General features: G+C 44.2%; 1 protein-coding gene across 2 annotated transcripts in view; it reads right to left on the reverse strand.

The window, feature by feature from the left end:
- LOC105016610 (lysophosphatidylcholine acyltransferase 1) overlaps window positions 1-12316 on the reverse strand; it is a 28857-nt gene extending 16541 nt beyond the window's left edge. The window contains exons 1-4 of one of the 2 annotated variants that reach the window (XM_029113513.2): window positions 11937-11990; window positions 10060-10211; window positions 3867-4006; window positions 1990-2204 (exon numbers count right to left, since the gene is read on the reverse strand). In XM_029113513.2, the coding sequence (XP_028969346.1) occupies window positions 1990-2204; window positions 3867-4006; window positions 10060-10155 (451 nt within the window). In that variant the 5' untranslated portion in view covers window positions 10156-10211; window positions 11937-11990. Of the gene's footprint in view, window positions 1-1989; window positions 2205-3866; window positions 4007-10059; window positions 10212-11936 lie in introns of both variants that reach the window. The other variant, XM_029113512.2, reaches the window with a different exon arrangement.
- Window positions 12317-12843: the final 527 nt, after the last annotated feature.

Raw genomic sequence — 12843 nt, forward strand, 5'->3', positions numbered from 1 at the left:
ACATGCTGACACCAACAACACTTCCTGAGTGAAACCTCTCGCGGAGGGGAAATGCAGCGCTCACACTCAAAGACCTCTGCATTTTCACTTCCCACTGGCCGGAGAGCTCAAGGTCCTGCGCAGAGACAACCGGAATGTACTTCACAATGGGACTGGGGGCATGCCTGAGGGGATCTTAGCGCCATACAAGGCCCCCAGACACCAAAACTCTCCAACCTCCAGCCAGACACACACTGCCCATTCTACACAAGGTGAAAAAAGGAAGAAGTAGCTAACAATCCAACTAGGACATGGATATGGTGTAATTCGCCCGGACGCCTGTGTTTCCCTGAGGTAACGTCAAGACGACGTTATGACAATGTTAAGACCAGGAGATCGCCTGTTAGCTAGGCCAAAGGAAGTGGTCAACTCAACCGCCATCTGACTGAACCATTGGCCTAAGTGGTGGCGGTGACCAAATTCCCCTGGGGAACGGCATCATGGCGATTTTGGTTGCCCTGGAGATGTGACTGCCGACGTCATTCACAAACGCCTGCGTGTGTCGGCATGGTGTGTCGGCAGGATGACACCAAGGTACGCCATAGCCCTCTCATCAGTCCTGGGATGGCAGGCTGCCTACCAGAGAAGAGGGTGACGGAAAAGCTGCAGAGCTGTGAACAATGAAATATTTCGCCCTGCCCTCAAGCAAGGCAGTTAACCTTTCTTGGTCCAAATCCTCTCTGAGGGACATGGTGTAAGAGGGATTTGAACCATAGGACAAAATACTGAGAGTTTGAATTATTAATTCACTAGCCAACACGGCAGGTGTCCCTCCGTGTGCCGGGGCTCGAATCTCAGCCCAGACACCCCACACTGCAGACATTACAACGCAGCCTGGTTGCAGCCTGGTTGCCCCAACAAGATGTTAAGGGGGGTATCAGTACGTGGCCTGACGCTACGCCTGGTTGCCCCAACAAGATGTGAAGGGGGGTATCAGTACGTGGCTTGACGCTACGCCCGGTTACCCCAACAAGATGTTAAGGGGGGTATCAGTACGTGGCTTGACGCTACGCCCGGTTACCCCAACAAGATGTGAAGGGGGGTATCAGTACATGGCCTGACACTGAGCCAACAGCACTGCAGTAAAAGTCTTCCGCCTGTAAGGGACTCTAGGAATATGAACTAAATATATTAACTAAATAGCACACCTTTTATGATAAAAACACGGTGACGGTTCATCAGTTGAATTCCCCTTTCTGTTGTTTGTGAGCAGAGATCCCAGCTTAAAGGAATGAAATACTCACTGTCTGTCTACAGTATGGGCGCTGTGCCACCAGGGAACATTGACTTAAGGTAAGCTTTAAATAGGCCAGACTACTGCACAACTGGCAGTCAACCCACAGCTCTACAGCTTGATTTCTAGCTCATCCTTCTATCTGCCCTTCTCTCTCTCCCTCATCCCTCTCCATCCTGCCCTCATCCCTCTCCCTCCCTCCCTTTCTCATCCCACCCTCCCTCCCTCCCTCCTTCCTCACATCCCTACCTCCCCCCTCTCACTCATCACGGCCTACCCTCTCTCACTCATCCCTCCCTCTCATCCCTCCCTCTCAGTGTTGGAGATATGAAAGAAAGACAGAGGAGAAAGACAAACAGACAGAAAGAAAGAGAAAATGTAAAGAGATGAGAGAGAAAAGACACACAGACACACAAGACGAGAGAGAAGGACACACAGAAAGGGAAGAAAAATAAATAGAAAACGAGAGAAAGGGAGACCGAAAGAGAGACGAGTGAGAAAGAGAAAAAATTTGACACGAGAAAGAGACGAGACAGAAAGAGAGACCAAGGAAGTAAAGAAACAAAAGAGACAGAGAGACAGGGAAAGACGAGAGAAAGACAGAAAATTACATCACACCAATAAAGTCATTTGAATTGAATTGACAGACAAAAAGGGAGACAGAGAGAGACAGAGAAAGAGTGGCAGTGAGACAAGGCAACAGAAAAGCCACTCACTGCCCCAGACCGGGATGTCCTTGCTCTCTGCCTTCATGACGATGGAGGCCATGGACATGGTTACGGGGATGGCGTCAAAGTAGGACGAGTGTGGCCCCAGGGTCAGGATCGGGGCCTCAGCCGGGATCGCCTGGCGCCCCTTAACCGTCATCCAGTGGAAGCCTCCGGCAAACCACATGAGCCTCATGATGGTCTTCAGAGCCACATCAACAAACCTGGAGGAGAACGCCACACATGGTCATTCAGAACCACCTGGAGGAGAACGCCACACACAGTCATTCAGAACAACCTGGAGGAGAACATTCAGAACAACCTGGAGGAGAACGCCACACACGGTCATTCAGAACAACCTGGAGGAGAACGCCACACACGGTCATTCAGAACAACCTGGAGGAGAACGCCACACACGGTCATTCAGAACAACCTGGAGGAGAACGCCACACACAGTCATTCAGAACAACCTGGAGGAGAACGCCACACACGGTCATTCAGAACAACCTGGAGGAGAACATTCAGAACAACCTGGAGGAGAACGCCACACGGTCATTCAGAACAACCTGGAGGAGAACGCCACACACGGTCATTCAGAACAACCTGGAGGAGAACATTCAGAACAACCTGGAGGAGAACGCCACACACGGTCATTCAGAACAACCTGGAGGAGAACGCCACACACGGTCATTCAGAACAACCTGGAGGAGAACGCCACACACAGTCATTCAGAACAACCTGGAGGAGAACATTCAGAACAACCTGGAGGAGAACGCCACACACGGTCATTCAGAACAACCTGGAGGAGAACGCCACACACAGTCATTCAGAACAACCTGGAGGAGAACATTCAGAACAACCTGGAGGAGAACGCCACACACAGTCATTCAGAACAACCTGGAGGCACTTCAGTCACCTCCCAGCTGGGACGACGTCGCAACCAACCAGCCAACCAGCCAACCAGCCAACCAGCCAGCCAGTCACACAGCCGACTGCCAGCGGACAGACGGCCAGACAGATGAACAGAGGGAAATAGACAGAAGAGGGACAGACAGAAGACGACAGTGTCCTGACAGCCAGGCTTTCACCTCTCGTTAGCCCTCGCTGTGGGCTTGTTTACATCACAACAGAGAGGATAAAACGCTAGACGCTTCTCTTTAGTTGAACTGCATGAGCACTTCCTCAGGGTTTGGATTCACATAGTCAGGGTCGAGATGTACCCTGCATGAATGTGGCCTTCAATCGTGGAAAGATCTAGCGATATGAAAAAACTCCAGGGGGCACACTATCTCAGAAGATGACGTCTCGATCTCAAGCCTCCTTCGATGTGCCTCAAGAAATGTAGCGTAATGTAAACAAGCCCAATGATGTAACACGTGTGTCCTACAGAAAGACAGAAGAGGCTAAAGAACCAGAACGCTACATAGCCCAGTGACATAATGACACCCGTTTCTAGAAAGCGACACCTGGTCTGCCGAAACACCGGTTTGTAGGTCAGCAAGGGCAAGGGGTTTCATATTAGGGGTGTATAAGGGGTACTTCTGGGGGAGAAGGCCAGGCGAAAAACAACAGAAAACATTTTCATTACAAAAAGAAATGTGTTCACTGGAATTGACCCAAGGCGTAGAGTAATTGGGACTCACAACATTGCTTTTATAATATATTATTCATGACTTTCCTGTAATGCTTTTTAATACACTGACCGCACAATTGTTTTGACTTCGTTATTTCCTATTTCTTGTGCTCAGCTTCCCAAAAATAATATTGATATATGATGAAGTCACAAGACGGAGGCTTAAGCCGAATCTCCAAAGAACTGAATAGTCTGTAATATATCGCCGTGACGCGGCGAATGTTATTAAACCATATAAAACCTTCATACATACTTCCTCCACAGGGACTGCGGCTCCACCTGCATCTCGTTGCGTCCCACCGAGGCAATGAAGGCCAGGGGCCAGGCCAGAAGCATCATGAACACTGCCAGAACCAGCCGAATGGGAAACACGGTTACAGTCATCAACGCTATCTGGACAGAGGGAGACACAAACACACAGAAGTCAATAACGGAGACACTGTTATAACGGAGACACACAGAGGTTAGCAGGTCGCGGCCGTCTGCACAGAGGTTAGCAGGTCGCGGCCGTCTGCACAGAGGTTAGCAGGTCGCGGCCGTCTGCACAGAGGTTAGCAGGTCGCGGCCGTCTGCACAGAGGTTAGCAGGTCGCGGCCGTCTGCACAGAGGTTAGCAGGTCGCGCCCGTCTACACAGAGGTTAGCAGGTCGCGCCCGTCTGCACAGAGGTTAGCAGGTCGCGCCCGTCTACACAGAGGTTAGCAGGTTGCGCCCGTCTACACAGAGGTTAGAAGGACACAGTGGTTAACAGCTGAGCTTAAGTCAGAAACAGAACAATGCGGTCTGAACAGGAAACAGGAGAGGAGGTTTGCTCTCAGACAGACAGATGTGACCGAGGCATGTATAGTGTGCTGAAACAATTATTTCATACCGAGTTGGTCTACAGACTTCATACCCATAACTACTTCATAAAGACTGATAAAGAGAAAGACTGTTGTAGAATCTATATAAGCTAATCAGTTGTGTGTGTGTGTTGAGAGCCATGACATAATCACTTCCCTCATTAAACATTTATAAACCAGGAAGTGTGTGGAACGGAAGATGTGTTTTCGGTAAAACGGTAATAGTTATTTTTCCCCATTATCAAGTGCATTATTGATATGTTTTTGACATCAGAAAACACACTGAGTCCTGGACAGGGTGAGCATTTCACCGCCTGTCCGTCCCCCCGCCTGTCCGTCCCAATTAGTGCCTCTATTTTCGCGCTACGGTGCAGAGTCACATTAATGCAATAATAATGTGATAATCTGACTGTGTTATCCTGAAATAGTCCATGATTAGACCGATATGCAAGCCCTCACATAATACGCACAGAATCATGAAATCCCAGGGGGACAACCCAAAGCCTGAATTAATAGGGGATGTCTCCTTGATTCATAGCGCAGTTCTCAACACACACTGACCTAGTACCCCACAGCTGCTGTTCACAAAATCCTTTGGCACCTGATCCAAGAAGAAGCAGACGGCTAAAGAGTACATTCCCTCGTCTGTTTGACAGCACCCAAAAACGAGAAAAAAATCTGTATAAGTTCTGCCCTTTCAGGCAACCTTGCTCAGGCGGTGGTATTCTCTTTACATAACAAGCGCTGGGGAATTGGTCCTCCAGTAGTGACCTCCTTGACTCTGCACGCGTGGCCCTGTATCAAAGCCTCCCACACCTCCGTAGCCTGGCTTTGCAATACGCAACGCTAGGCAGCACGAACGAGGAGATTTAGTAAAGCCATAACACTGAGCGGCAGCTGACTGAACGAGGTCAAGCACAACGACTAAGGCCTCCATAGGAACCTTACACAGCCATTAGTCTGAAGCATCCTCGCGGCTCTGAGAAACACGACAGCTCAAACAGGACCGAAGTCACCATGAAGAAGGTCATTAAAATGAGCAACGTATCAAAACGTAAGGGTGGGATTTCATCCCAACGTAAGGGTGGGATTTCATCCCAACGTAAGGGTGGGATTTCATCCCAACGTAAGGGTGGGATTTCATCCCAACGTAAGGGTGGCATTTCATCCCAACGTAAGGGTGGCATTTCATCCCAACGTAAGGGTGGCATTTCATCCCAACGTAAGGGTGGCATTTCATCCCAACGTAAGGGTGGGATTTCATCCCAACGTAAGGGTGGGATTTCATCCCAACGTAAGGGTGGGATTTCATCCCAACGTAAGGGTGGGATTTCATCCCAACGTAAGGGTAGGATTTAATTTCCTCTTTTAAACTTTAAAAACTTTTTCTAAAAGAGACCGTCTGAAAAAACTGGCATCTTGAAATCCTTTTGTGGGAGAAGAATGTAGAAGAATTCAGTAACTGAACGTTGACTCAATGATGCCAGCACGAAAAACATCCCGGCGGATCGGTTAAAATCTAAACACCTGTACAGCAGGACGAGGAAACAAAAAGTCACATCAGGGGATGACCACTCCAGAGGCGTGGCCAGAGAAACGATATCATAGCCTGGTTCAAGATGTGTGCACTAATTGTAGTATAAATAACGCATACAGTGAAATATTTATATTGAACCAAAGCATGTGAATTCATGCTCTTTATGCCACAGCAAATTAAAACACGTGGTTGGTTAGTAAATGAGGGAGGAGTCTGACATTTTGAGAGACAATAGAAATATGGCCTAAAAGCAATGATAAGGGTCTGAAAAGAATACAAGTTATTGATGTTCCTATTTATTTATAACATAATAAAATCCCTTCATATCAATTTTAAAGACCCATGCTGGTATATAGATTCATGCTAGTATATAGACCCAGGCAAGTATAGCTAGAAAATACATCACCCAGCCCTAAAATGCAGTCCTCTCTGGGCTCTAGCTCTGACTGTGGGTTACATACGGTTCAATACCAATTCAGCCACAGAGAACAACACCTACCCTATATTTTATAGAAGAGGAGGTTAGAGCATTTCTACACTACAGCAGTTTTATTTAGATTAACAAGATTTGTTGCCAGAATGGTGTCAGAGATATACATTTTCAATAGTGTAAACAAGTGAACATTTAAAATAGTTTGATGCCAAAATAGGCTTTTGGGAGTGAAAAGGAGTGAAACTATTTAAATCGCAGACGTTTCATCAATGGAAACTGAATGCCATTTTTGGTAAGTCATTTAATTAGACCACAGAGTGGAAAACAAATATTTTTATAAAATAAGAAAATGGAGATATTTGAAATAATCTGCCTATGGAACAAGAGAAATGACTTGATATTCAAGGCATATTTTCTAAAACCAAGCTAAATTATCACATACAAATTGAGCTTGTTAAGAAAATGTACCTTATTTTAAGGATGGTTAGATATTTAACCAGAAAACAAGAGAAATATACTTTATAAGACATTATTTGCAGGGCATCTATGTAAAACAACTCATGACCACCAACACAAAGTTCAAAGATGATCATATTGTGTTAAATGTTAAATTGCATTGTTTCACACTATTTTCCATTTCCGATTATTAGAACGAAAGGCTTTCTGGTCAAAGAGTTTGAAAAAGTCCTTCAAATATGCAGGCTTTTTAATAGGATCAAAAAATCTGGACCGGCTTCTAAAATTGCACCCACTTCACCCAATTTCTGTAAATTCTGAGAAAATAAACACTGAACAGTGTGTATAATCACACACGCACACACACGCACACACAGGATGTACAGCCTTTTGAAGCATACAGTCCAAAAGTGAAACAAGACCGAATGGAGTCTACTATACATTCTACACATTGCACTTTTCAAACACAGCTGCACCTTTTTCTTTCTGTTCCAAAAAAGTTGAAAAGGAGCTGTATTTTCTAATACTCTCTCATAAGGAAGGATAATTAAGTTAGTTAAAAGAAGTAAACAGTAAAAGGACTAATATTTTTTCTTAATTTTTTTTCTTGATATTAGAGCTTTTCTTGATATTCGTTTCATACATTTTTTATGACTAAAACTGAACTGGGCAAATGTGAAAAGACAAGAGGTCAGAAACGAGTTGGGACACATTCCTCTCCAACCTTTTCCACTGACTTACTGACATGTTGGGCGCTTATCTGTGAAAACAGTCAGGACAACACCCCCTCCCCCAATCTCCCTATCTCTCCTTTACCCTCTCTCTCCTTTACCCTCTCTCTCCTTTACCCTATCTCTCCTTTACCCTCTCTCTCCATCTCTCCAGTCAGGTCACCCCTTCCAGCAATTGCCCGCACCTTAAAACAATTTTACTTTCCATTTTCATGTTCCACCATCAGACACCGGATGTCCATTAGAAGTTAAACTGGTTTCATTACGTTTTAATAGTTGATAAAGTGTAGTTCACTAAATAAAAATATGGCAGAGTACAATTTAGGGCGATATGTTTGCATGCACAGAGAAGAGTGCAGTTTAATGTATTGTGCTGAACTGAATGTCCAAACATCATGTCTCTGACTGGCAGATGTGTGTGTGTGTGTGTATGTTTGCTATATCTAACAGGCAATTCTTTATGCGGGCAGCTTTGTCTTTCAATACTGAGGAAATATTTAAAGGGGCCATATTTAAGATTTTTACAAAATCTTATATCTGCACAGGACTTCCTGTAAATGTTTGTTTTTCACAATAGACTCAGTCATTCTGGAGTTTCAGAGTCAATCTGTAACCAGTGAACTGCAGTCGACACTTCTAATCAGAAGCCAGTGGACAATGAAGATTCAAAAAAAAAATATCAGTAAATCATGCCGCCAAGTTGTACACCAGGTCTAAATCAGCCACTGTAGAGCAAAAGAATCATGGTTTAGAAAACAAAGTATGTCTGGTATTGCTCAGCCGGTAAAGTCAGATGTTGCAAGGCCAAGTTCATGGGTTTGATTCATACAGGGGACCAACTCTGTACTGGAGGTTACTCTGTATGAGTGTCTGATAAATGACTGAAATGTAAATTAAATAAAGATAATTTGCAATGGAACCTGGCTTCATAGGTTGTAGATTTGAATATGATGATTCTAATGTGTTGGACAGGTCTTTGTGATAGACAAAAACAGTCAAAACAGTTACCCAGGGAGGGTAGTAAAAACAGTCACCCAGGCAGGGTACACTGATGTGGTCCTTCAGGTACTTCAAATGCTTTTCAGTAAAAGTTGAAAGAAAGCCTGTCAGTTAAGACCACTCACCAACATGAGAAAGAACCATCACGTGGTTTTATTTTCCATTTTATATGCAGTATTTTGTAGCCAGATATGAGGCCTTGTAAAACATACATCAGGCTAAGCTAGCCTACGTGGAGCGGAGTTAATTGCAGTGTAAATTGCCCAAGGGATGTTAGATCTTGAGCAGGGAAATAAAATACTCATTGACTTGTTGTTTGTTTATCTGGAAAGAGAGACCGATTACGAGGCGTTTCTTTCTCTTAACTACATTGAATGCAATTAGTAGATGCTTTTAAACAAAAAAAAATTGGTATGCCTACATACATACATACGCTTTGGCAGCTTAAATATACAAACTGCCCTCAAATGATCAACTCAGCAGGTTGGCGTCTATTTTGTTGATAAAAGAGCAGAGAAAAGTCTGGAAAGAAAATACAGTACACATTCTCTTGTTCTAATACATCAGACTTCAGAGAATGGGGGGGGGGGGGGGGGGGGTTATTTGCTGCTGTAAAATAAGTGGAATAAAACACAGTGCTGAGCTATGCAGAGAACAAGACTTTGACCTACACTGAAGTACAATACTACGTATCCTCCACAGCTCGTGTCCCAAATAGCAGGTCTATGCACTATAGCATTCTGATACCCTACCCGCCTTTCATTCCCTTCAGACAGGGCAGAGGGGGTAAAGAGGGTGAGAACAGCCCCCAGCTCACTGAAGATACCAGGTAACAGGATATGCCGTTTCCTCTCTCCAACTATTCACTGCTGGGGATGGGCTGTAACACAGAGCTCTCCCAAAAAACAGGAAACCTTGTCGGTCTGTGAACAGAAGGGGATACTGTAGCCAGATTGCAGAGAAACATTATTTACATGTTGTCTGATGCCACACAATGAAAGAGGAAAATGGCAAAGGGGATATTTGCGAGTTCACACACAACGCCCAACCAAAATATTGCTTTATCATTTAACCTAAGCCCTTTGAATGAACAGGGCCCAATTAGGATTAACTTCCTGGCTCTGGACCGAACAGACTTTTCTCCTTCCCTGTTCTCGGTTTTGATCTAGCAACATGTTACTTTACATGCCAGCTATACATAGTTAATCAGTAAGGTCTACTTCCAAATTGCTATTATTCTATTCCCAAGGGGCCTAGATAAGCTTGCAGCTACTGAAAGTGAAAGTTAAGGGAACATTTGTTCATAACGTCCAAGTAAAGTCATACCTTAATCATCCTTTTAGGTTAGTCCCAGGATTTTCACATAATGTAATAACCATCCTATAAATTAACATACACGCGGGTATTTCCAATCATCCACTGTAACCTCGCCCACTGGCAGGCAACTAACCTCCAAGAAGAGTTCAACACACACGGTCCACGGATCGGTTAAATGCATTCCCTGCGGCCCTCTTAGAACAGGGTTGCATGTCCTCGGCCTAGCCATATAGTAGATAGTAACGCCCAGGGTGCACGGGGATGCAATCGTCGATGGTAGCTCAGCTAGGGAAACATTAATGCATATGTATGAGCACTGAGGTGCATATGGAAGGCAACGATAGTTGTATAACGGGTCTCCTGCTAGCGCTTACACCCCCAACCCCGCCCCCCGCCGACATTGTAAAACCGAATCGATAATCTGAGAGGAAGAGGCGTGTGATGCAAATGTAGGTAATAACAGCTTTCTGTTGGTATGGTAATAACAAGGGCTTAATTGTAAATTGGGCTTAGTTCATTTCAGTTTAATTTCCACACTTTCTTTACAGGGACATTGAATTGTCGGGTAATGAATTAAAAGCGTGCACCATGGATATAATCGGTATAACTGAGTGTGGTGCTATATTCCCCCCCCCCCCCCCCCATGTTGGATTTAACATGTGACAAAAGGAATGACATAAACAGTAATTAACTAATGCATGATTAGGAATTGGAGTATGCAGAAATCCAACAGTCGAAGATAGGCTAACGGAAAGCGTTTTAAGTGGGAAAGAAATGATGCAACCATAAGACCATGACACATTTAATGAGAATTGCAGAACAATGAATCACTTCTAAAACATTTAAAAAGAAATGTGTGCAATGCATTATGCGTGCATGCTGGCATAATGGTGACAGCATAAGTTAAAAGCATTGTAATGATAGGTGCCAAATGCATAATACGAAATGTAGGCTAGCTCAATATTTGCATACATTAGGTATTGTAAACTGTTGCAGGCGACCCAGTCTTTTGATGGAAGTAATCGAAGAGTAGCTGGCGTATTGACATTTAACATTGCACTGGTTGACTGGCTCCTTTACTGCCCACACAGAAGCTTTGATCAAGTTAGATCTGCATTCCCTGGTCTGCAACAGGCGGCCCGCGGGACAAACACAGCCCGCGGATATACACTACATACATGATTTTGTTAGAGAACAAAAAGACCGAATGCAGCTAAAATGTCGTTTTTATTTCGCCACCGTTCCCATGGATTCTCGCCAAGAAAATATGAGACATTACCTCTTGATTGTCAGTCGAATCAGTGTAAGCCATTGTTATGTTGAAATGCAATCCGGTCTTAGTTGAGGTCTATTCTGAGCGCACAAATAATAATAATTATGTCTTATGATTACTATAATTAAGCCCCCCCCCCCCCCCCCATCTGCTCGACTACAATCCGCCAGCGGCTGAATCTAGTTGCCTAACCTTGCTGTACATTAGCTGTACAGTTCAATTTCCTGGGCTCAGCAAACTCACACGTGCAGAACATAAAGCATACATAGACCCGCCACAGTAGCTGATTGCGCAGAAATACACGTCTCACCCAATTATGATCCTTGGGCCTCTTGTGATCCTATTGCAAGAGGATGTATCTTATAGTTATTTCCCTATAATGTCTAATTTGTTCACACATTCGCGAATAACTACATACCTATGGTCTAGAGACACGGGAATGTTCAGCTTCAGTGTGTTTGGGATAGGTGAAAACGTGTTAGGTTATGCCTGGGTTCGAAATTTTATTCCAGCTTGCTGTCATGACTTGTTAGTTGAAGCTAGTCTACAATCTGCAAGATAAGTGAGCAACATGTATCCAAACTGCAAGCTAGTTTCTAGCCAACTAGGCTAGCTAAATGCATGGAACGGTAGCTAGCTGGCTAGCAGACCGTTATATAACTATTGCCTGACTCGTATCGATAAAAAAAGAACACAGGTATAACTATACACTGCACCAGTTGTAGTATTTTGTTTACCTTTACTTTTTCCAGAGGGGTAAATCTTAAGTCATGCACAAAAGGATTCCTAAATGGTGGAGCGAGTTCCTTCTTGCCATCTCCTTCCCCAGGACATCGTCTGATGGTCGGCAACCTCATCCTCAATGAACCCGAGACGAGGATGGATTCAGTTAAAACGTCAGACAGCGTTAATCTTATGTATATCTCTACAACGTTGTTTTCGTGTCCGTGCCTCGCTAATTCCGCAACACGAATTATTATCTTCGTCTCAAAGAGACTGGAAAGGGCTGGAGGATTAGCAAAGGATCATGTATTTGAAGTCGGGCAACAGCTCTCCTTCCGCGCTGGTCTGCACCCGACAGAATAGATGCTAGCTGGCTAGCTACCGTTGCTAGAAAAAGGTCCCCCCCCTTCCTGGCTGCTTCTTAAGACACGCATGCGTCAAGTTGTCTACGTTGACATCACGCCTGCTCAAGATGAACATCTTTATTGGATTTACAACAGGTAGTTTATCAACCGGTCAATGTTGACAGAGTTATTTGAGCTGTATAATAAAGTACTTGGACATCTATTGAATGTACCAATAATTGTTGGTATCAATTGTGTGATTCGTTATTATAGTGCTTGTTAAATGTTTGTGTTGTAAGTCCCTAGTTACTAACGTATCTGTAATAAAAAGAGGAATTATCTCTTTTATGTCTTTATCAGATACCGTAATGCCAGTTATCTGTTTGATTGGTCCATTAACCTTTTTTTGAAAACTGAAACAGTAACTGCATTGCTGTTTCAGACCTGGCTCTTAATTAGAATCTTAATTACCTACGTATTTTCCCTGTCCTGTGCCATGTTGAAGTGCTTGGATAAAAACAGATCTAACTGTTGTCTGCAACATGGAAAAATGGTACATTTTAATCCTTGAGGATTT

This window comes from Esox lucius, chromosome 16 (assembly GCF_011004845.1).
Source record: "Esox lucius isolate fEsoLuc1 chromosome 16, fEsoLuc1.pri, whole genome shotgun sequence".
NCBI lineage: Eukaryota > Metazoa > Chordata > Actinopteri > Esociformes > Esocidae > Esox > Esox lucius.